The sequence below is a fragment of the Equus quagga genome, chromosome 7 (genome assembly GCF_021613505.1).
Source record: "Equus quagga isolate Etosha38 chromosome 7, UCLA_HA_Equagga_1.0, whole genome shotgun sequence".
Taxonomy (NCBI): domain Eukaryota; kingdom Metazoa; phylum Chordata; class Mammalia; order Perissodactyla; family Equidae; genus Equus; species Equus quagga.
The window spans coordinates 68,796,922-68,822,638 of record NC_060273.1 but is presented as its reverse complement, the minus strand read 5'-3'; the positions used below and the strand labels follow the sequence as shown (position 1 = coordinate 68,822,638).

Sequence of the window (25,717 nt, the reverse complement as noted above, 5' to 3'; positions counted from 1 at the left end):
CTCCACCATCTCCTCCCTTGTCTTCCTCATCTCCTCCATCATCTCCTTCATCTCTCCCATCATCTCCTCCTTCATCTCTTCATTTCCCCTCCCTCGTTACCCTCTCTCCCTCTTTCTCCTCTTGTTTTCCTTATTATCATTGCCAACAGCAGCGTCCCCCTCATTGATGTCTCCCATCCAAGTACTAACCAGGCCCAACCCTGCCTGGCTTCTGAGATCAGACGAGATCAGGCGTGTTCAGGGTGGCATGGCCGTAGACTCCCTCATTTATTTCTGTAGTAGCTCATTGATATCTCATTTAAATCTATAATATTAAATCAACTTCATGTAAATTTGTAATAACCTGTGGAGCAGGAACAGTGTGGTTCCCATTTTCTAGGTGATGATGCCATTTTCCAGGAACTGATGTTTCCAACAGCTAAGTGAGCTGCCTGACCTCACTCAGCTAGTAAATGACAGAACTTAGACTATGAAGAGTTTTACATTGTTCAACAAACTGTTAGGGCATAGATTTATTATTCTGAAAACTGGAAAAGAAAAGAATGAGGGTTTATCTTGCCATTCCCAGATAACCGAATAGTTAATGATGGAAAACTCTTTATAAAAGAATTCCAGTTACTAAATGAATGAGGAATGATGAGAAAAATCACCATTTTGCGGCTAAGAAATAATATGTCTAAGAAATAGTATATATCTAAGAAATAATCACCTATGGCTGCTGAAACCATAAGAAGTGTTGACGAAGAACTCTATGATGGATGGGTCAGGCTGACAGCACCTGAGCCCACCCTCAGTCTTAACCCAAAAAAGAACCCAACAGCCATATGTGCTTCCCGACATTGTCCAAAGGAGAGCAGCGTTGTTGCCAAAAAATTGAGCTTGAACCTGATCAAGGCTTTTGACCCAAATGTCATTTGTAAGAAATATAGAGGCTAGAGAGATAGGTTATATGGCATCACAAAGATACAGGTAGCCAGTCCAAAATATAAAAATTCTGCCCAACATGTGACCCAACTTTTTCACTACATAAATGGCAGGGGGAAATAAAGAGGGAGAGGAAAATGTTAGAGATTAAAAGAGACTTAAGATATTGCGTATAAACCAAATGCACTATGTGGACATTTTTGGGATGTTGACAGACAAACTTCAAAGAGACATTTTTGAGATAATCTGAAAAACTGTCTGGCTGGGTGTTAGACAATATTAAGGAATTATTATCTTTTAGGTGTGATACTGGTATTGTGGTTGTGTTTCTAAAAGGAGTCCTTATCATTTAGAGATAGACACTGAAGTATTTACAAATGGAATGACATGATGTCTGGGATTTGCTTTAAAGTAACTCAGCGAGGGATGGATGGGGTGGGGGGTGGTAAAGATGAAACCAAACTGGCCGTGTGGATGACTGAGGCTGGGTGAGGAAACATGGGGTTCATTATACTGTTCTTTCTTTTTTCGTATGTTTAAAGTCTCCATAATACAAACTTTAAAAAATACTGCTCAACAGTAAGGCGCCTGCTTTGGGAGGTAGAGGGCACCATTGCAGGCTCCTGTGGGAGGAATCCGCATGGGGCGTGGTCTGACCCGGGGAGCCTCTGAGGCCCCTCCATGAGGCTCTATGAGTCTGACTTAGACTCTTCCGGGGCTAGGAGGAAAGAAGAGAGACGGTTTCCTAACTCTCTCTCTCTTCATGAGAATAGGGGGAAATTCAGGGGTGCCAGGATGTTTGGGGGAGCCCTCTAGGAGGGAAGCACGCCGCTCTGCCCTGGGCTGCTTAAGCCCCAGATTCCAGCAAGTGCTTTGTGCCTCTGCAGCCAAGGAGGGAGGGTGGCCTCATCCTCCTGGGGCTGGGTCCGAGCTGAGACCTTGAAGCTGCAAACTGTGGGAGGAGAGTGGGTTGCCAAGGGTCCCACGTGGGGATGTGGGGCAATAAGGGGGGTTCCCACATAAGCTGGGCCCAGGGTTCAAGGAGGGATTTGGTACCTGGAGAGATGCAGACTAAAGAAAGGACCAAAGGAGGTCTGCCCTGAGAGGGGCTGTGTGGGGCAGACATGCCCCGTAGGTGAGGAAGCCAGTGTTCCCCAAGACTCTGGGGTTGGGGGGCTGCCTCAGGCGCTGTCTCACCTGTGCGGGGATCCAGGCGGAACCTCCCCTGCTCGTTCCCGCTGACCACGCGGTAGCCGGTCTTCTCAGCACCCGGGCGAGTGAGGGTGGCCAGCTGCAGCACCTCCGTGCCAAGCTGGGCATCCTCAGGCACCTGCACGCTGTGCTCGGTGTTCAGGAACACGGGCAGGTAGTCATCGAGGCCCACCACGGAGACGGTGACGGTGCCCAGCGTGGACAGCGGTATCGGGGTGCCCAGGTCAGAGGCACGGACGGTGAGCTCCAGGGCTGCCTGCGGCCTGACCTGCAGCGGCTTCTCCAGCCGGATCACACCCGTGGTGGCCTCGATGGAAAAGTAGCCTTCTGCAGAGTCCGTCAGAGAGTAAACCACCTGGGCATTGGTGCCTGTGGGGGAGACCGAGGGCGTGATTCACACTGAGGGACCCTCCTCTGGCCCTGCCCGCAGCGAATCTTCCAGCCAGAGGAGGGCTGGGGTGGGGGTAGGGGGTTCCCATAAAGGCTTGCATGCTTAGTCTGAGTGAAAATCTCCACACAGGGGTTCTTGACTGTGGGGTTCAAGGCCTCTAGAAAGGTTCTTGTGGTCGGGGCATCTACAAACCTATAAAATTATCTGAAAATGTTTATATGGGGTTAGAGGCCAACATCAGCTTATAAAGTGAAAATTGTGCAAGATCAAACCCATCCATCACAAGTTCCTTGGTTGTGAGAGAACAACTCGGTATTTTGATTGTGGTGGTGGTTACATGAATCCATACATGGATAATATTGAACAGAGCTGTACACACAAACACACGGGCACACACACATCCAAACGAACGCATATAAAACCTGGCGAAATCTGAATAAGGCTTGTACAGTTACCAGTACTGGCCAATGCCGGTTTCCTCGCTTGGATCTCATACCACAGCTTTCTAAGGTGCTGTCATTGGGGGAAGCTGGGTGAAGGATGCAGGGCTCTCTCAGTTCTATTTTTGGAACTTCCTATGAGCCTACAATTATGTCAAATAAAAGTTAAAAAAAGACCCATATAAAGTTCTTAGTAAATCAAAACACACGGGGTTTCTCCAGCTTTGGCTCAGATTATATTGTTTCCTTTGGTTGTGCACCCGATGAAGCAGTTGGCTCATGTGGGGGCCACAGTGTGTGAGGAACACCAACATTTAATGCTCAGCCATGAGATCCTCACCCAGTGGGTCTCACGTCTCACACACGAGTGGGGACACACGCCCCTTTGGTGGAATGGTGGCAGGAACTGCCTATAAGAATAGCCAAATTTACATAAATTAAATGTGCATACCATGCAATTCTCCCACGTATGCATTTTTCTGGAGAGACCGTAATCTTTCTAAAGAGAGGGAGCTGCTGGTCAGGCCACATTTGGAACATCTGGGTAGAATATTTGGGTTAGAATAATAACAGTTTTGAAGGGTTAATGGTGAACTGGTGCAAGGCCAGAGGGAGGGTCCTCGAGGGGAGATGGGATCGGAAGCATGTGAGTGAAGAGGCTAGGGCTCCTCCGCCCAGGAAGGCAGCGTGGGCCTGGAGCAGAGAGTCCCCACCTCCCAGTCTCGGAAGGGCTGTCAGGGCTGAGGGTCTAGGAGGCCCGTGTGGAGCAGAGGACAGGACCAGGACTGCCGGCGTCAGCTCCAAATAGGCAGCACTTGACAATTCTCCAAGGTTGCATGGAAGGAAGGGGCTGCCTAGGAAGCAGGGAGCTTCCTGTCCGTGGAGGGGAGCAAGCACTGGCTAACTGAGCATTTGCAGGGCCTTGTAGCCGTGAGAGGACTTTGCACTGACGATTTGCCCTCCCTAGAACCCCTGCATCCCTCCAAAACCTCTCACCTCCTTCAATGCCAGGCTGAAACTCACTTGCTCTAGGAAATCTTAAATTTACTCTACTGGGGTCAAACAAAGCAGGGAGTTTTGATCCCACTTTTGTTATCATCACTGTCATTTCCTGTGTTCATCTGGCTACTTTGATCCTGAAGCCATTCTTTACCCACCTCAATTATAAAATTTGACTCAAGGAAATTGGACCTGTACACACATACACACACACACACACACACACACATATATACGTGTCATATATATGTGTGTGTGTGTATACAAAACCACAATAAACACTTCATGATGGCAGAAGCTATAATAGGTACAGTATGGAATAAATACTCCTGGAGGAATCCAATTTGTCTTGTAAATTTTAAAAGGACAAGAATTAATCCTAATGAAAATAATGTCATTAAAATTAAAATCTAAGATATTGAAAATGATTCCACATCACTGTATAGAAAATTGACCAAGGAACTTAATAGGCTTTAATGGAGTTTGTGCCCCAAATTCCTTTCTTGTAGCAAATCAGTCAGAGTTGAATAATTCTGTTTGGTGTATTTCAGATTAAATGTTTGTATTCAAAATACCCTTGAGGCAAAATGGCAGGATTGAAAGGGCTCCAGGTCTAAGTGGTGGTGAGAAACAATGAGGCCAAAATGCCCCGTACTGGCCTCAAAACACTGCCAAAATCCTTTGTCACAATGGACTTAGGTACACAGTTTTTGGATAAACATCTTCCACTTGTAAGTGTCTGTAGACTCAGCGAGGAGGCACAGTCCTTACCAGCCCCAGAGAAACACACAGAGAGCCAAATCCTCCCCCAAGGGGACCCCGTGAGTAAATGGCCTCCCCTCATCCTCCTTCTCACCTTGGTCAGGATCCCGGGCCAATACCACCGCCACAGGGGTCTTAACTGTGGTGTTGTCAAAGACAGCCACAGCACAGTGGCTGGGGAAGAACCGGGGGGCGTTGTCATTCACATCCTCCACGTGGAGGGTCACGTCTGCCTGGCACGATTGGCCGCCTCCGTCCGTTGCCTTGGCAACAAGGCTGTACACATCCTTCTTCTCTCGGTCTAGGGCTGTGAGTGTGGTCAACTCCCCTGGCCAGAGAAATGACAGCAGGTGAGCTTTCTCTGGGGGACATGACCCCAGCGTGTGCCTTCTAGGTATCTCTGGGAGACAACCTCAGACACACAGAGTTTTGTCACAGAGAAAAGGGGTCAGTCCTGTGTACATGTGGTTAGGAAAGAAGCTCAGCCTGTATCCCTCACACGCGCTCACCTCTCTAATTCTCCCAAACATATTCCACAACCACATCGCCAATTTAAGACCAACGCCAACAAGCTACAAAGAGGCACGACATTTTTAAAGGGCAATTAGGCAATTTCTACCAACACACAACATGTGTTTATCTTTTGGCTCACAATTTCACTTCTCAGAATACATCTTATAGAATAATTAACCCTAGGATAAAAATACATGTGTAAAGATATTCTCTCCAGCATTGTTTATAATAACAACATATTGATGAACATCCTATATGTCTTTCAAAAGGGGACTGGTTAAATATATTATGATTTAGCCATACATAAAATACTGTGCAACCAAAAAGGAATTATGATAGAGTTTTATGTACTGTCTTGCTAATAGCTCCAAGATATTGCTATGTGAAAAAAAGCAAGTCACAAAAGAATATTCTATATAGAGATTTTCGACATCTAGGAAAACCAGTCTGATAGAACATATACCAAGAGTGCTTATCTTTCGGGGAAGGGCTGGTTATTATGCTGACTTTCCATTTCTGCATAATACACACCTACCTTGTTTGAATTTTTGTACAATGAACATGTATTATTCCCATATTCAGAAAAACCACCTGGTTTTTTTTTTTTTTTTTTTTTGCAATCCCACTGATCATCCCGCAGCTGAGCAAACAGCAGCAGAGAGAGATTAGGTAACCTACCTGGGGTGACTCAGGATGCCTGTGTGGGGGTCAGGAAGGATAATGTCTCCTGTCCATCCGGACAGCTTCCTGGGACACCACTCTCACCTGCCACCTCCCTGCTCAGGAATCTCCAAGGCATCCTTTGAGCTACTGGTTTTAAGCCAAGTATCAGCAGCTGGCCTCTGTAACCCAGGCTTCTGCGCTGCCATCCCCACACCCGCCCCTATAGCAGCAGGCTGGCATCCCACCTCTGTGGGGCTGCTCTTCGAAAGGAAGCAGGCCGCACCCTGTCTTCTCCATCAGACTCTCATGGGCCAACCTCTCGCAAGTATTCAGGGTCTACCCTGCAGGGCTCTCTGCTTCCCGCTCTCTACTTTGTCCCCTAACTAATAATAATGACAATGGCAACCACCTCTAATGAACTCTTATTATGTGCCAGACCTCGGCTGGACTTCTATATACTTTATCTGTTGGGATCCTTACAACAATACTGTGAGGTTTTGTCCCCAGTCTGCAGCATATGCGTCTTGAGATCATGTCCTTGACCTTGATGCTCACATACCTAAATCCCCTATAGCTTTAAAGGTAGGATTTGGCAGCCCCTGCCCTGTGGGCCTTATCCTTTGTCCTCTCCCTTCCCATTCTGTGCACCGGTTTCTGGCCCTCCATCAGGTCCTCAGATGAGCATGCTCTTTCCTAAAACTTGATCCTTGTATAAATTCTCCTTCTACCTCGAATATCCATCCCTACCACTCCCTTACCCCCTGGCTAACCCCTACACGTCCTCAAGTCTCACAGAAAATGGCATTTCCTCAGAGAAGTTTTATTTCATCTTGCGCCCAAACCTGAGTCAAGTTCTCCTGTCAAACCTCCCCTTAGCACCCTGAATTTATCCTTAACTCAGCACATTTCAAACCACCGATTCAATGGTGGCCTGTCCCACTAGATTGTAAAGACCCAGATTTTGTCTTATCAGTCTGTTGATTATGTCCCCAGCATCCAGTGTGATGCTCGGCACACACTGCCAACATATGTTTGCTGAGTGAATGGATGGATAGGTAAGAGCATTCCTATTTCTTCTCCCAGGAGCCTACCACAGCACTGGGCACTTGGTATTCAGTAAATTAGTTCTTGGATTGATCTTGCAGTTCAGGAAACCCACCTGTATGAGGATCCAGCTTAAATTCATCTGCTCCAGGACCATGCAGAGAATATGTGATCTGAGCGTTGGTATCAGAGTCTAAGTCTGTGGCAGAAACTTTCAAAATGAAGTGTCCTGGAGATACATCTTCACTGACTTTGCCGGTATAGAGAAGCTGGGGATGGAAGACAAAGAAGAGGGAGGTTGTGGGAGGTACACTTAGATCCAGAGAGAGAGGCAGAGTGACAGAGAGCGAGAGATGGAAGCAAAGAGACAGATTAGAGAGCAGAGGTGGAGAGAGAAAGAGAGAAGCAGAGAGAGGGAGGGAGGGGATCAGAGAGATCGAGAATAAGATGAAACATGCAAGGAAAACGGAGATTAAAAACAAGAAGGATGACAAGAGAACTAGTCAGAAAAGACAGAGAATGAGAGAGAAGTTCCACCATCCAAAAGCCCACACTCAGGGCTAGAAGGACCTGCTGCAACCTACTCCACGGGGCCCTTTGAGGCTTCTGGATGGGGCTGATGAGATGGGCCTGATAAGAGGCATTCTGGAAGGTATCAGGTCAAGCCGCTCACCACGGGCCAGGCATCCCTGGTCTTTTTGGTGAGGCCATGCTGTCAGGCTCATCCTCATGCCCACACCCCCAGGATAGGCCTTTGGCTATTTGAGTCAGGTCTGGACCCCAGTGGCCCCCAGAGCCTGCCCGACCATCCCTCCATTGTGAGGACCTTCATGGCTTGGCAGGGGAAGTGGCACAGGGGAGAGGCTAGAGCTCCCTGAGAACCCAATGTTCCTACAGCTGCTGGCTCTGGGCACAGTTTCCAAGCAAACCAAGGATCCCTGTTCATGCTTTGCGTGGTGGTTTCGTGCCTGGGTGGGCTGTGAGTAGATGGCCCCCCAGGCCTCTCTTCCCTGCTCTAGTGATGTTGTTGACCACCTTGGGAAGGCCAGGGGGAGCTTGGTCCCAGCCTCTCTCAGCATGGGGAGGATGCAGGCTGGTTGTAAGGATGGCTGAGGGAAAAGAGGAAGAAGGTATGGCCACCATTCTCCCTCAAAAGGCTGCTCTTCTGAGACCACCCAAAAGGTGGTTATCTTGGATCCTGCAAAGACCTTTCCCACGCCCCCTGATAACCCAGGTTCTCTTTTTCTCCTATGCTTTTCTGTTGTTGGAGTGTGGGAGACAGAGGAAGAAAGGGGGACGGGATATATGTCTTTTCGTGTGTTCCAAGTTATGTGTCCATATGCATGTATGTGTGTGCAAATAAGTTGAAGTATGTATATATGCAAATACATGTGCAACTATTTTTGTGTGTTACATATTTGCCTGTATGGATGGATATACATATGGATGAATGTTGTGGATATGTAGATATATGCTCATGTGTATGTGTGTATATATGCATAGGTATTTGTGGGTATATGTAGTTGTAGATGATCTTTTGTGTGTGTGTATAGGTGTGAGAATGCATAAGTTTGCATTTATGTATAGATACTGAATGGCTGGACTTTATGTAAATCTGAATTATGCTAATTTTAGATGTTATAAAATTTAAATGTTAATAATTTAACTTTATCTGCAAACTTTGAAATAATGCAAATCCCCTCAAAGTTAAAAATTATTTACTGTGTTTAAAAAATATATGTTTAAGGGCCGGCCGGGTGGCGCAGTGGTTAAATGCACACCTTCCACTTCAGCGGCCCGGGGTTCGCCGGTTCGGATCCCAGGTGCGGACATGGCACCGTTTGGCAGGCCATGCTGTGGTAGGCGTCCCACATATAAAGTAGAGGAAGATGGGAATGGATGTTAGCTCAGGGCCAGTCTTCCTCAGCAAAAAGAGGAGGATTGGCAGCAGATGTTAGTTCAGGGCTAATCTTCCTCAAAAAAAAGAAAAAAACCCCCAAAAAACCTAACTACTAAAAAATAAAATAAATAAATAAAATTAAAAAGATATGTTTAAAAGCAAAGCTACATGACAATGATTGTTGATTTATACCCTCTAAGAACGCAGCTCTTCTCCTGACACACGCACACGCACACACATACACATGCACACAAACACACACACACATAGCACTCAACATTTGTTCCCATGGGATATTTAGGGTTGAATTATACTATATCCTCAGGAAAATATCCCTTATCAAAAATGTAACTGTGTCCGTATGTTTATGTATGTGTATAACCTGGAGGAGGGTCTCTGTGTTGGTCTGTATTACCCATGCAGATATGGGGATATGCGCATACGGGCATGGGGGGCTGTGTGGGAGTCTCTGGGGTCGGGTCTCTTTGGATGTATTTGATAATAATGAGCCATGCTAAGAAGCTGAGCAGTGGAAGGGTTTGCCACTGGTCTTAGCTGACTGTGTTTGGAGAAATTAGAAGTTACATTATTTCTAGATATGCTTTGCAGGGAAGTTGACCTTTGTGGGGAGTGTAGAGGGAGAGGTATGGACCATGGGTCCTAAAGAGCTTGGTGACATCCCTATGAGGGGGGTCAGGGGGTGTGCCAAGGAATTACCTAGAATGATCCTTGTCTAGCACACTAGTCTGAGAAGCCAGGGAGAAGCAAGGGCAGGTGTGGTCAATGATGGCAAGCCTCAGAGATGGTCCCCTGAGTTCTTCTCCTTCCTCCTTCCCTTCATTCCAGCTTTCTTGCCTCCACTTCCACCCCACCGCTCCCCATGCTCTTACCTGTGAGCACTGTGGGCTGTTATCATTGATGTCCAGGACAAAGATCTCCACGAGGACGGAAGCCTGGAACTTGCCATCGGAAGCTGTGATTCTGAGCAAGTATTTGGCCATTTGCTCGCGGTCCAGGGTCTTCCTGGAGAAGATCCTCCACTCATCTCCAACTTGGCTGATGCCAAACTGGCCCAGGGGGTCTCCCTCTAAAAAGATGGGACAGAGTTTCCAGAAGCTGAGCAAAAGGAGCGAACCAGGCTTTGTGCCATAAGTGACTGTCCACCTGACACGTTTTGTAGGATTACTGGGAAAGGCAAAATTTTCCTCCCTTAACTAGGGACCCACAATTCTACTTCAAGTCACTTATTCAGTGTTATGAAGCCTCTTCCAACTTCAAAGGCCTCTTGTTAAATGGAATTATCACTGCAAGAAGCACCACTCCAAAATATGTGGCTGAGAGGCAAATTTCTTAACTTTCGTGCTTTGGGAGGCACTGGGGGAAGTTAAAGGGAAGCAAATTTCAATTCTATACAAGAACCTTCTGGAATCTAGTATCTGTTTGACAGTGGAGGGTAGGAAGTGACAACAACACTAAACTCTCTGCAGTTTTACTTTACAACTGAGGACATAGACCAAGTGGAGGTTGAGATGGGTCACTAGCCTTGCTTCTGAGTCATATTTCCTGGACACCAGTCACTGATAGGGGAGACAGATTTCTGAGATTCTAAGATTCCACAGTTCCAAGATTCAATGATTCCAAAAGTTGATGATATGTTGACATTTATTATTCTACTATTCGGAGATTTTAAGACTTTTGTGTTTTTAAGAGCCTGATACTGCAAGATGATAAGATTCTATTTCCCTAAGTCTCCATATTTCAAAGAGCTCTGATCCAGGATCTGTCTCCAGGAGTCTGTGATTCTTGGTTGGAACTTTAGACTCATTAACTCTCCACCAGATAGCAGAGATAGACAAAGGAGCCATGTCTGTGGGAATGAGATGACATGGCACCTGGGAGAGGGGAAAAGGACACTGACAAGTAAAGAAACTCTCTTTTGGCTACTGGTTGGCTCGTTCAGCCACTGGGCAGGGATTGGGGTGATTTAAGTTTGCAATAGGTATCCACTGAGGAAAGTAGCTTGTACGGTGTGGTTTTAATCCCAGCCTGAAACAAGCTTGCAGTGTGCCCTTGGTGGAGTTTCTCTCCCTCTCTGGGCTCTGGTTCTCCCATGTGTCAAATGAGGGGATAAGGCTGGAATCCTATCTAAGGAAGTGTTTTCACTCCAACACGTACATCCTGTGATTGAATAAGAAGGCTTTTCTACTTTCTACAACTTGCTCTAGACAGAATACTACTCTACGAGGACAGTCACCTGATGGTTTTCATGGATTACACAATGGTTGATGCCTTCTCCATCTCCCAGAAGCTAACTGAGAACAGGTACAGTATCTCTCTTCTATCTACTCCACTTAAAGTAATCAGAGATCCTCTTGCAAAGCATTTTCATATTTATAGGGGGCTCTCAGAGCTTTTTCCAGTTATATCTTATCAGCATCCTGGGAGGCCAATGAGAACAGATATGCCAAGTCTATAGATGGAGCAGTTGAGGTCCTGGGAGGTTAAGTGATTTACCCAAGGTCACACTGCTAATAAGCGGCAAAGCCATAACTTAAACCCATGCCTTAGGGTACCTCTTACTGGACTTTTCTCAATGCACCCCTGTGCCTCCATTGCAAGACAGGTATCCTTACCTGTGATATAGCAGGTGACCTGTCTATTCTGTTCAGAGACATCAGCATCCAAGGTTTTAAGAGTGGCCACAGGTTCACCAGGTTCACTGTTCTCAACCACAGATCCTCTGTAGTCTTCAGAAGCAAATTGGGGAGCATTGTCATTCTCATCTGTAATGGAGACTTCAACCAGGACCTGAGAAGATAGCTGGATGGTCCGGCCATGGTCATAGGCCACCACATAAAAGCGGTAGGTCTGGTGGGTTTCGCAGTCAAGTTCCTGGAGCGTGGTGATCCAGCCGGTCTCACTGTCAATGGCAAAGAGCTCATGGATATTGCTACCAGGGTCCACTGGCAGCCTGTAGCTCACCTGGCCATCATTCCCAGTGTCCTGGTCATTGGCAGTCACTTGAATGACTGTAGTCCCCACTGGCATATTCTCAGTGAGGACAGCCTTATATGGATCAGCCTCAAATATAGGCCTATTATCATTGACATCCTTCACTTGGATGTTGACAGAGACTAAGGAAACCAAGTAAGTGTCATTATGGGGGCAATGTGCCATCAAATCAATCTGGTACCATTTGGTGGACTCGTAGTCCATGGCTTTCCTCACCTTTAGAACCCCTGTGTTTCGGTCCAAGGAGAAGGTGCCGTCCTTGTTGCTCTCTGGTGTGGTGCCCTGCACTAGACTGTAGATCACTGGATCTTGAGCTGCCACTGCTTTAACAGAACCAATTTCAGATCCCTCTGGAAGGTCTTCAGATGCAGAGAAACTATAGAGAGGTTCAGAAAATTTGGGCAAGGATACTTCATTAGGAACCACCTGAAGTCGTAACAGCACCAGAGAGTTCCAGTGAGGAGGGCCCCCATCTTGGGCTTTGATTTTTAAGTCAAAGGCCCGATTTTCCAATCCCACCAGGCTCTCTTTCACCTTGACAACACCAGTGGTTGGGTTGATTTCAACGACCTCTTCATCCAAGTCCTCCATTGAGTCCACTGAGTAGGTGACATCTGCATTCCGACCTTCATCTGCGTCATATGCCAGCACCTGGATAACTGGGGAGTCTTTACTGACATTGGACTGAACGGACACTGTGTACTCAGATGCTTTGAACTGTGGGGGGTTGTCATTTTCATCTGTGAGGATGATCTTTACAGTGCAGAAGGCCACTCGTCCCCCTCCATCCTGAGCCATGACCTTAATAGCAATGACTCTTTCTGTTGAATTTTCCCGATCCAGTTTCTGCAGAGTGGTAATCTGGCCACTGGGGTTTATGGAGAACTTCTCATCTGCTAGTTTATTGATGATGGTATAATCTACAGTGCCATAGGGACCACTATCTTTGTCTATGGCTAGCAACTCAATCACCTTGGTTCCCACCTTTGCATTCTCTGCTAATTCTGCCTCATAAACATGCTGCTGGAACTCCGGGCTGTACTTGTTGGCATTTGTAGTGTTGATATACACAGGCACAGTTGCTTGGAAGACCCCATCAGAAGCACCTACCCTCAAACTGTAAGAAGAGTCCAGGTGCTTTTTGCAAAGGTTGAGCATAGAAATTATTCCCGATGAGCTGTTAATGGAGAAGTGCCGGTCCTGATTGCCAGAAAGAATCAGGTACTCCAGGTGGGAGATGTCTCTGCTGTCAGGGTCAAGAGCTTGGACTTTGAGAACCAGGTGTCCACAGGTTGCTAACTCACTGACATTGGCTTCATACTGAGGTTGCCTAAACTCTGGGGGATTGTCATTGATGTCAGACACATTGACAACCACAAGGGTTTCACCAGTGAGTGGGGGGTCTCCTCTATCCATGGCCCTGACTTTCACATGAAAGTGTTGTTGGGCTTCATAATCCAGCTCTTGAACTGTGGACATCTCCCCTGTGCTTCCATTGATCTGGAAGAATTTGGAAACATCCGAGCCATCCTCTACAATCTGATAGGAGACATCACGGTTCTGCCCTGAGTCCTGGTCAGAAGCCAACAATTGGATCACAGGGGTCTGAGCAGGCAAACCTTCTGAGATTGAAGTGGTGTAGACTGATTGGGAGAAAGTGGGAGGATTATCGTTGATGTCCTCCACCAGGACTTCCACTGTGGCTTCAGAAAATGACCCCAGAGCTGTGTCTGTGGCTCTGACTGTGAACGTATGTTTGGTCTTAGACTCATAGTCCAAAGGGCCTGTTACTGTTAGGACACCAGTCTTAAAGTCGGTGGTGAAGAGCCTCAAGGGCTCTTCCTCCACAATGTTGTAGATGAGCCGGAGTCCCTCTGGACTGCGGGCCTGGGTGTGGAGAATTGGGGTATAGAGTGCAATATTTTCTGGCACTCTGACTTTGTAGTAAGGACTCTGAAACAGTGGGTTGGATTTATTTCTCACAATGACAATTACTTCTTCCTCAGTCTGGAGGGATGGGGTTCCTCCATCTCGAGCAATGACCTTGAGGTGATACTTATTTAAAGCTTGATAATCAAAGGGTTTCCTCAGTGATATGTCCCCAAGATAGGGGTCCATTCGAAAATATGTGTAATCTTCTGCAAATGCATATGTAACAGCACCATTTACCCCCAAGTCCTGGTCAGTGGCAGACACCTGAAAGAGGACATCCCCTGGCTCTGTGCCGTCTTGGATTATGGTGTAATAGGGCAGATGCTTAAATTCAGGGTGATTGTCATTGACATCCTGAACAAAGACTCTGACTAGAGCCTGAGCTACTCGCTGAGGGGTCCGATTGTCCCTCAATTCCACTGCCACCTCATGAATGTCCTGTTGTTCTCGGTCAAATGCCACACCTCGTGTCTGCAACACGCCCGCTGACTTGATCATATGAAACATATCTGTGCCATTCAAGAGGAAGTAGGAAAGAGTGTCATTCAAATGACTGCCCTGGCCACCAAGAATCACCAGTGCCTTTCTGTCCCGCAAATTCTCTTTCACTGTTGCCCTGTAGACATCTTGGTCAAACCGTAAGCTTGTGTTAAGGGCTTGTGTTAAAAAAATTTTTACCAGTGCAGTATCTTGATACAGGCCATCAGAAGCCCTGATGATGAGCTCTCGATTGAGTCCCAGGAAAGCAGGATTCAACACAGATATGCGACCAGCAATAGGATGGATGGCAACAGCTTCATCAGCATTGCCAGTTTTGATGCTATAATTGACTTCTGAGTCATCATCGCTGGCGCGCACTGTGAGGAGCTCCATACCCGGATGGATGGGTGCCACTAATGCTACCTCATATATCTGGTCTGAGAACCTGGGAGGAGAGTCATTTACATTTCTGACATTGATGATGACGTGGGCAGGCCTGGGTGCAAATAAGATGGGGCTTCCTTGGTCATGGACATAGATGCTGAATTGGAAAGAGGGCATGCTCTCGTAATCCATCTTTAATATGATGGTTAGGGTTCCCATGCTGGGGTCGATTTTGAAAAACTTCAAAGCTTCTGGATCCAAAATTTTATAGACCAACAAGGAATTAGCTTCCTTGTCACTGTCAGAGGCACGAATCACAACGGGGTTGTTGTTTTCATCCACGATCATGCTGTTCAGTGGAGCTGCTTCGCTAATTTGGCCCACAAAAGTCAACTTTAAGAACATGGGAGCATTGTCATTTTCATCAATGATGTAAACAAGAACTACAACATCAGTAAATGCACCCGCCATATTGCTGCCTCGGATCTTCAGCTGGTAAGATGAAATTTTCTCATGGTCCAAGTTCTTCTGGGTGGCAATGAGGCCAGAATATGAGTTCATGGAGAATACGCCATCCTTGTTTCCCTCTCTTAACTCATAGGTGACTTCTGAGGAGCTTGCAGCTGAGACAAGGAGGATTGGAGAACCAACAGGGATTGACTCAGGGATCTCTACAAAGTACTCGGCTTTTGAAAAGATGGGGGCGCTGCTATCTGAGGGGTAGATGTGAATAATCACTGTAGCCAGATCATGCCACTGTGGGGAGCCTTGATCTTCTGCCTTCACTGTCAGAGTATACTGGACATGATTTGTTTTTCCAAGTTTCTGGGCTAGAGTGATAATGCCGAGTAGGGCATCGATGTTGAAGAAACCCTCGCTGTTCCCTGAAACAAAAGACAAGACAAACCAAAGTTTACCAAACCCTCAAGAGGTGCCAACTAGGCTTTCGAGATCAGCAAAGAGGCTATCACACAAAGGTTGGACAGGGCAAAATCCACATCCCCTGCCTCCCTGGATTTAGTTATGACAGAGTGTATAGGGTAGATATATACTTGATAAAATTCCTCATATGGTTCACATAGCAGATGCTCCATAAATGGCAGCTTCAATTATCACTAAGTCTTCGGGTCACAACTTAAGCCACAAACCAAAGCTGCAGTAGGTCTTTGAAGCAAAGACAGGAGACTTATACTTTGTAGGAAAGACGGACTCCACCCGGTATTTCAGTGGTGCCTTTTATAGGAAAAGCTTCAGTCATATTATGCAGAATTTTTAATCATCCTTTACATAACTTTTAATAGCTTTGGTTATATACTTGCTATAAAAACTATATGAAAGTTATAGTTATATACTCGATATAAAAACTTGATATGAAAACTATAAATATGGAGTCATAAATTGTCAAGACTGTAGGGACTTTAAAACCCACTGTGTCTACTTCCCATATAGTCTATAGTGGGAAAGTCCTTGTCAGCCTTGGGGAGTGAGTGGTAAGGAATTGAATGGGGAAGGGGGGGGTGGTACTGGATAGACCACCCAGGTGCTGAGACTCCTCATCAAATGCCCTTTCCACCAGCCCTGGGTTTCCTAAACTTCAGGCATTCTCACATTGCCTTTACAGTTTTTTCTACATCCAGCCACTACTATTTCATATTATTATTTAATCAGTGTTTTCCTTTAAATTGATTCATTTTTCAAATTTAAAATATTTTTAACAGGCAACTTTATTTTGCTACTTTAAAAAGAAAACCGTTATTGCTTGCCAGAAATCAGAGGTTACCAAAAAAATGGCAATGGAAAAATATCTTATTAAAATCTGGATCAAATCTGTTGCTTGCTAAAGGGTGTCAGCCTCAGACCTATCCTTTTTCTTTGGTAAAGATGAAGAGTAGCAAGTGTTAGAGAAGAATTAAAAACATTCTAGAACCCAATGGAAGCTTTGTCCTTGACTCCTCAGGGAGTCCAAATGAGAATCAAAAAGGGAATACTTTCTCCACATCCGGCTACCTATTTTTCTTTGTGGTTCTTTTTAAATTTAATATCTATTTTGATAAATGCATAGGAACACTTCAAATTTAAGTTTTGAGGAAAGTTATGGTTATACGACATTGCATGGTTCACAAAAAATAATGTTGAAAACTAATTATATTTCCCTAAAAAATAGTTTCTCAAAGTTATGGCAGTTTTTAAAGTCTGACTTTACTTGGACAACAAAAATCCTTTTTCTTTCCTTCTTTTTTTTGTTGTGGTAAGAGCAGATAATATGAGATCTATCCTCTTCACAAATGTTTAAGGGTGCGGTACAGTATTGCTACCTATGAGCACAACGTTGGATGGCAGAACGCTAGAACTTATTCATCTTGCACAACTGACACTTTTTTCCAGTTTTATTGCAATATAATTGACATACGAAATTATATTAGTTTACAGTGTACAACATAAGGATTTGATATATGTATATGTTGCAAAATGATCACACAAAAAGTTTACTTAACATGCATCACCTCACACAGTTACAAATATCTTTTTCCTTGTCATGAGACCATTACCTATTTAATGCCATGATGACTGATACCTGAATAATTTAGCTCACCCCCTCTCCCCCAGGAGGTTAGGTCTTCCACTTGGGGAAGTATTGCTCTTTACTATTATTATTCCATTTATTCCATGGGTACGTATTTTATTATTTCAATGGCAAAGCAAATAGCTGGGCTTCGTCTCAGAACATTCCATCTGATTCTCCCACTCATGGAAGCCATTCTCCAGCTGACTAGTGAGGTGATTTCCCAGTTTGCCTTCATGAAACAAATCCCAAGTTCAGTCAAAGGACATGGTTTTGATGAGTAGACAGCAGTCTAAAAGTAGTTCCATTAAAAGTAGCCAAGTAATCTATCTAAATGTTAATTATAATTTCCTATCTTATACTGCTGAGAGAAGAAAAGCGGGGCCCAAAATTGTATGTTCATTTTGATCTTAGTAATGCAAAAAGGTGCATAGAAAAAGACAAGAGGGAAATACACAAAATTATTTTCTCTGGATGATGGAAACTATGACTGAGCGCTATTTTCCTCTTTATACATTCCTGTTTTTTCCGTGTTTTAAAAAATGAGCATGTGATTATTCACAATAGCCAAGACAAGGAAGCAACCCAACTGCCCATCAGCTGATGACTGGATAAAGAAGCTGTGGTGTTTGTATACAATGGAATACTACTCAGCCATAAAAAAGACAAAATCGTCTCATTTGCAACAACATGGATGGACCTTGAGAGCATTGTGCTAAGTGAAATAAGCCAGACAGAGAAAGACAAACACTGCATGATTTCACTCACATGTGGAAGATAAAGAAACACGTGGATAAAGAGAACAAATTAGTGGTTACCAGAGGGGAAGGGAGTTTGGAGGGTGGGGGAAAGGGGGAAAGGGGCACTATATATGGTGGTGGAAAAAACTAGACTATTGGTGGTGAGCATGATGTTGTCTACACAGAACCTGATATATAATAATGTACACCTGAAATTACACAATGTTATAAACCAATAGGACCTCAATAAAACAATTTTTTAAAAAATGAGCATGTGCTACTTCTATAATCAGAACAATATTTAAAAACGAATCTTAACTTATCTGTAAAATAAAATTAGTGCCTCCATCAATTGGGTTGTCAGTGGGATAAAATGAGATAAAAGATGTGATTATACTTCATAAATCACAAAAAGTAAGCAATTAATGGGGTATAATTTGTATTCTTCTTCAGGGATCCATAAACTTCTGCCACATAGCAAAGTATAGCAACTTCTCTTTTTCCAAAAAAGGAAAATGTAAAAAGCTCTGATTTCCTGAAAGTGTATAAGATACTGACAAGCAATAAATGACAATGATGCTCTATGAGGGCAGAGACAAGCCATGTTCATCTTTGTCCCTCCACAGCATCTAGCTCTATGAAGGGTTAATTACTATCAAAGATAACAATTATTATTAAATACTTTCAATTATGAATTATCAAACATTACAAATTATGATTAATAATTAGGTGGATATTAGATATTATCATTTTTGTTACATTAATTACTTATAATTAATACTTATCCATGATAGCAATAACCCCTGGCATTTGTATCATATTTTACCATTTACAACATGTATTAACATACATCTTCTCTTTTAATCTTTGTAAAAACTTTCTGGTACAGGTAATATTATTCCCATTTTTAAGATAAGGAAAACCATATAATAGATATGAAATCATGATGTGGCCTTAGCAGAAAATGAAAATTACTCCTAAAACTGTACCATGCATCTCATAAAGTATTTCTAGGTCCCTCTATTGTATTGGTACAAAGATATTACATTTTTAAATGTTGCGTGGATTTCATAAGCATCCCTTACACGTAGAGTCGTTGGTAGGTTTATATAATATCTATATAAGTTCTCCCATAGCTTGAGTAGTCCCTTAATTACTGCTCTTACCATCTTTGGAAGTGCAGTCCCAGGGAATGCTCTAGAATGGTAATTTGCCAAAGCTTAGAGAACTTGGCCCTTGATTAACTCGCAAATTCATGCCTCTAGTCCTTTCTCTTATTGCTGAAGCCCCTTTCCCTATGCTCTGGACTCACGGCCAGGCCTCTCACCTTTGAGGAGGGAGTAGTGGACCTCAGCGTTGTCTCCTCTGTCACCATCCATGGCTCGGACCTGGAGCAGCTCTGTGCCGGGGGCTGTGGTGTCAGCAACATTCGTCTCATAGTGGAGCTGGGTGAAGCGCGGTGGGTGGAGGTTCCCATCCTCCACGTGAATGGACACCCACACAAAGTTCCTCTTAATGGGCATCTCCTGGTCTCGGACCTGTGGGCCCAAGGGGGTAATACAGCGAGCAGCAAATGGAAGCAGAGGAGGCGGGTTAGATTAAGGCCAACGAAATAGAATGCCAATGAAAATATATCCAATTGTAACTCTCCCTATTCCTTTAAATTTTGCTCTCATTTATGCTCTTTCCTCCTTTTAAATAAATTTATCGATTAGTGATTATTAGGCTTAGCTATTTTCATGGATAATTTCACTTTAGGAAAAAGGCAGAAATAAGCAGAGAAGCAATATTTTCCAAATTAGGTCTCATAGAATATTAATTCTTCAAGATGTTATGCAGGGAAAAGAAGAAAAAAAACCGGTTCTACGGTCATTCTAGAGGGAGCACTGAATTAAAGGAAGGTAAAGCTTTCTTTGCTGCAGGACTTCTCAGAGCCTTTAATACACATTAATGTGCCCAGAGGATGATAAACTAACGCATAAGGATCCTGAACCTCGAGTCAGGAAGGCTGGACTCTGATTCTGGTTCCATCATAAACAACTGCATGATGGTGAGCAAGTCTCTCTTCCTCTGTGGGCCCCAGGTGTAAGATAAGAGAACTTGATGGGTGGGATCAGAGCTGGGACCACAGTGAGGCATGTAGGGCATAAATTTAAGGAGGCACTCACTCTCAGGGTCATAAAAGTGCAGGCACACAACCCTAAGAGTGAGTCTTCCTCAAATTTTGTGCCCTACGTACTTCGCCTGCCTCACCTTAGTGCTTGCTCTGAGTGGGATGGTGTCTGGGTCCCTCCCAGCTCTGACACTGTGTGAATCCACAGTGTGGTCGTGCAGTCATGGAGCAGGGAGAGAGCTGTTGGGGGATATTTGAAGTGAGTCCAGAGAAAGCCAAGGTTATAGGAGTTTCCTTGGCAGCTGTCCCATCCCTTTCTTCACCGACCCCCCCCCCCCCCCCAGGCATCCCTTATGGAAGGTGCTTCGGGCAGGCTGTGAAATGTCACAACTCATTTCATGGATTATCATCATGAGCATCAGGACACCTGGCTCAGCGGGGGAAAGGGAACCTGCAGCACGCCTCCAAGCATATCCACCCCCTCACATCCGCATGCAAGTACATCCTCGCCCAATTTTGCAGTTTACTCACCATAACGGTCAGCGTGTGCCAAGAGAGCCCAGAGCCCAGGTCCAATTTTCCCACAGTTACCAGGACACCAGTGCTTGGGTCTAGCTGGAAGAGGCTGGCACTTCGTGGGTCTAGGCTGCCGTGTATGGTGTAGATGAGGCCCTTGCCCTCGTCTTGATCCGTGGCCTGAATGCGGAGGAGCTCAACCCCAGGCAGCGTGTCTTGGGGAACTCTGACCTCATAATGAGCCTCCAGAAACTGGGGCCGATGGTGGTTAACATTGGCAATCACGAAGATGTGGACCTAGGGAGGCGAGTGAGAGAGGAGACAGACTGTCAGCTCCAGGGGTCAGGGACCTTGTCTGTCTCGTTGGCCACCAGATCATCTGCCTAGCACAGTGCCTGGCACGCAGCAGTCACTTGACAAACACTTGTCAAATGAATGTTAGGACTTAAAAATTTCAAGGCTTTCAGATAGCACACAGTCTGGTGGTTTTCGAAAACAAAATTTTTGATCAAGGGCCTTTTCTACAAATGAAGTTTTTTGTGAAATTCCCATGTATGAAACTGATAAAACTCTGGCTGAAACCAGAGTAGAAATCCAGAGCCCCACGTACCATCATTCCTCATACCCGTGGAAGCTCCCGTGGCACTCTATCTTTAATTGAAAACCACCCATTTAGACAAACCCCCTCATTTCACAGAGATCCACAGTGGGAACAAGAATTCTCCCAAGATCACAGAAGTAGAGAGTGTATCAGATAAGACAGGCATGCAGAACATTGATTCCAGATTCAGCGTTCTTTGAGATACACCCTTCACAGGAAGCCTTCTGTAGCCCCATTCCCACCAACGAGGCCTCCCATGTCCTCTCAACTCAAGGGTCCCCAGCAAGGTCTCTAACCTGGGTGGCAATGGCTTGAGACCCATCGGTCACCTCCACGGTCAAGTTATAGCTCAACTTCCTCCTTGTATCAAGAGGCTTGGCGATGACGATGCTGCCCGTGGTCTTCTCAATGTCAAACTCCATGTCCTTGTCCCCACCTGGTGTGGGAGTGGGGGGAAAGCACACACAACCTCACTGATTCAGGCAATAGGAGCACAACATGGGATTTGGCTGATAGATTTCCAGAAGGTGCTAGTAGATTCTGTCAAGTTATTGTCAAGTTATTATCAAGATCCAAGTGATGATAAAGAAAAAGGTCAGGTCATAAGGACTGAAGAGTCCCAGAGGAAGACCAAAATCTGCCGTGGAACGTATTCTGCTCCTAGGATTGAAACGTGCAGGAGTAACGGAGCTCTACTTCACGGCTGACAGGTGGCTTGTGCAGTCTAAAGGTGCCTACACATGGGAAAAAATGAAATCGGCCTCTGTTCAACAAGAGGGAGTTGATTTAATACACTCTAAGTATTCAAAATATAGAATCAGCATGCAGCGATCTAAATGTCCACTAAATTGAAATCTGTTTAGTGACATGGAAATATTTTCATGATGTATTTAAAGAGGTTAGAAAACAATATTTTAACATAACCCTAATTGTGTGTGTGTATAAAGAAAAATGACTAGAAGGAAACACATCAAAATTGTGATGGTGGAATTATCTTCTGATTGATGGGCGTTTAGGTGATTTTTATTTTCTTCTCTGCACTCATTTGTGTTTTCTAAATGTTCTGTTGAATATGTCTATTAATTTTGCACAAAAGAAAAAAAAGCCAAATATAAAGAGCAGGGAATCAGAACTGGAACTCATCCAGGAGGTCAATAAGGTTGGGATGGGTGTGTATCCAGTCTCTGAACCAGGCTGGGAAACTCTATAATGAGACTCCATGGTTCATGTGGTACCGAAACTCTTAGGTTAGAGATTCTTAACCTGGAATCCCTGGTTGGGTTTCAGAGAATCTATAAAATCCCTAAATTTGTATGCAAATTGGGGGGGGGGTGTGTGCGCGCGCACACATGCACGTATGCATGTCTTTCTGGGAAGAAGGCTTAAGTATTCATCAGATTTCCAAAGGGGTTCATACTGCCCCCACCCTCTGTTTTAAAAATGTTTTAACAAATTCTTGCTTTAGAGACAGAAAGGAATTTCAGAGGAGGCCATGAGAGCTTGGACCCAAGTATCTGCTACGACTAGAATGGACACTTTCCTCTGATCTTGAGGGTGGAAAGTGGGACCAGAACATTAAGCGTGGCCCCAAGGTACAGCTGGCCGCAGGCTCATGGTCAGTGAAGTCAACTCTGCACTGCTTTTCACACGGAGGCAGAAAAGGAAACACAAAACCTGTGCCTTCTCCTCCAGGTCTCCCTGGACCACCATCTTTCGTCTCCCTGGTAATTGGTAACTGAGGCACTGTCCAACTCAGACTGAGGTTGCCAGTGAGACCGTGGAGCTTCCACCTGAGGTCCTAACTGGTGTGGGAGGAAAGCTTGGCAGAAGTGGTACTCCTACTACCCACTGCCCCTGAAAACCAGGGAAGAGGCAATCACCACTAATGGCCAAAAAAGGGGCTGCCAGGGAACGTGACCATGAGATGCTTGGAAAGACTGTACCACAAGGACTGAGGCTGCTCTGCCACACCTGAGATGCTGAACCAGAAGAGGCCGGGTCGGCCCTCAACGCTGATGACTCCCACCATATGGTTCACGGGGTCTGTCTCCATGACTGTGAATCTGTAGTGGAGCTCGTCGAAGGCCAGGGGGATGGAGGAGGGCCGGGGCGGGGGGATCCACTCGATGTGTAGCCGGACACTGGCAGAGAGTGGTGGCTGCCCATTGTCTGTTGCCTTGATCTGAAAAGAGGCCAAAACTGAAACTGAGGCTTTGTCTTTAGTGTTGGGGCCAAAAAACAAGAAAACCCAGGTGGTCAGGCCAAGAGACAGAGCGTCCTTGACTGACCGAGCTGGCCTCTTGTCCACTGGTCCATTCCATCAACACGCAGTTGAGGACTTCCTGTAAACAGGCACAAAGCTAGCTGCTGCGGGCACGGTGGTGAACAAAACATATAACCTGTGCTCAAGAACCGCATGGATGGTGAAAAAATAATAATAGACAACCATAAAATAAAGCCACGATTAACTGAAGGCTTACTGTGTGCTAGTTCCTAAACTGGACTTGACGTCCATGGACTTTTACCCTTCCCAACAACCATAAACATAAGAAACCAGAATTTATTGAGTTCTCACTATTATCAGGCTCTGCTCTAAGTGCAGTGTCTGGTTTAATCCTCATGACAGCCCTGAGAGAGGTGCTAGTAGCATCTCCATTTTACAGGAGGAAACAGGGGCTCTGCATGGTAAATTCACCTGCCTGGGATTGTCTGCCTGGCCGGCAATGAGGCTGGGGTTGAATTCATACTGTCTGACGTGGAGCCCAGGCCCTAGCCACTTGCTGAATTAGCTTCCTACAAGGAAACGTTCTAGCTCCATTTTACAGATGATAAAAAAAAAGGCTCAAAAGGGTTAAGTGACTTGGCCAAGGCCCCACAGGTGAACCACGGCAGAGCTAGGATAGGAAGCCAGGCTTACCTTGATTCCAAAGCTCCTGCCACTCTCACCAAAATCCTTATCTCTAGCAGAGTGCATTTCCCAGGCAAGGACCTTATTGCCCTCAAAGAGAAAGGCCCAGAATTCTGATCCTTTGGCTGAAGTCAGGCCTCCCAGTTTCTCTGGCAGAAAGCCAGGGAGGGGAGTGCCGCCTCCATCATGCCTGACGGCTGTCTCCCTCCTCCTATATCCTCAAAGAAAATCCCTGACCAGTTATGCCACTCCCGCCCCTGCGGCCTCCATGTACCCCTCACCGTTAAGATGTTGTACACTCCAGCTTTGAAGGTGCTGCTGGATGACACCACGCCCGTGACCGGGTCGATACTGAAGCCCTCGTCATCACTCTCTTCGATGCTGTAGGTGACCCTGCCGTTGAGACCCTCATCCAGGTCTGAAGCCACCAGCCTGTACACAGGCCCAGGGGTCCCTGGGCTCAGCCTCTCTGGAAGGCGGACATTGAAGAGCTTGTGGGAGAACACAGGAGGGTTGTCATTGACGTCCAAGATGCGTACCACCACCCTGGAGGTGGACCTTAGCGAGGGCTCCCCATTGTCCTGCACGGTCACCTGGGGACAGAATCCCGTGTGAGTTGCCAGATGCAATGCAGTGAATATGGATCACCACCCGCTGCAACCCTACCCCTACCCCTGCCTTCCACAGCCTGGAAATATTAGTCAGTCTGTTCTTTGGAATATCCTTGTGATTTTTATTATCATAATCTCACCCACTTGGAACCCAGCTCTCTAGTAACCTCACCCACAGGAAAGCCAGCAAGAACCGAGAAAAAAACTAGAAAGAACTGGAAGCAGACAAGTCACGGAGGCTCCAGAAAAAAGCTGGTGCTCTTTACTCAGGAGGCCCATGGGCCGTTTCTCAGAGACCATTAACTTTTTATTTGCTCGTAATTTTCATAAGCTTTGTTCTCCAGTTTTCTTAAGCTACTGGAGGTTAGAAAAAACAAATGAGAAGATGTTTATGAAGGAGTGGGAGGTAGCTTTTGAGTCAGACTTGCGGCCCGATGCGTGAAATGAAACCCAGAGTGAGTGAAAAGGCACTAAAACAATTTCAGAATTGGGGGCTGTGTCATGCAGGGGCACCTTATCCCAGGCATCAACAGACCCGAGGGCATCGTACGGGGTAAGACGTTTCCACTAAATGGCTCTGAATTTTTAAAAATATTTTGCTATTTAATGATAAGTACCTCTACTGAACTGTGGAGAATGCTTTAGCCCCTAGAAGGCCATTTAGCTGCTGCTTACTAATAATACCTGCTACTTACAAAAGGAATATGCAAAGCCTGGGAGCATAGAAGGCAAAGTTTATTTCAGTTCTGCTGAGGAATTTGTGTCCCTCCCACCTGATATCTTTAAGACTAGAAGAGATGCCTGTACATCAATTATGGGCAGCTCAAGAGGGGACACAACTACTAACTCAATGGTAACTCAAGAGGAGACATTCCTTCTGATTTACTCCCCTCCAGGTCAAGACCAATGCCTCTCATTGGAATGGGCACCAAGGATGCCTATGGGATTTTAGAGACATCCTAGAAAGAGCACAGATCTAGAAGACAAAGGTCTGAGTTTTCATCCTGGC

At 45.5% G+C, this 25,717-nt stretch overlaps 1 protein-coding gene across 1 annotated transcript in view; it reads right to left on the bottom strand.

Moving 5' to 3' along the window:
• The window catches only part of FAT2 (FAT atypical cadherin 2), a 78,467-nt gene that overhangs the window by 22,845 nt on the left and 29,905 nt on the right, over nt 1–25,717 (bottom strand). The window contains exons 5-15 of the mRNA XM_046667771.1: nt 24,379–24,690; nt 23,161–23,371; nt 21,486–21,625; nt 20,604–20,885; nt 19,287–19,497; nt 11,482–15,540; nt 9,739–9,935; nt 7,064–7,217; nt 4,823–5,056; nt 2,122–2,505; nt 1,513–1,547 (exon numbers count right to left, since the gene is read on the bottom strand). Of these exons, the coding sequence (XP_046523727.1) occupies nt 1,513–1,547; nt 2,122–2,505; nt 4,823–5,056; nt 7,064–7,217; nt 9,739–9,935; nt 11,482–15,540; nt 19,287–19,497; nt 20,604–20,885; nt 21,486–21,625; nt 23,161–23,371; nt 24,379–24,690 (6,219 nt within the window). The remainder of the gene's footprint in view (nt 1–1,512; nt 1,548–2,121; nt 2,506–4,822; nt 5,057–7,063; nt 7,218–9,738; nt 9,936–11,481; nt 15,541–19,286; nt 19,498–20,603; nt 20,886–21,485; nt 21,626–23,160; nt 23,372–24,378; nt 24,691–25,717) is intronic.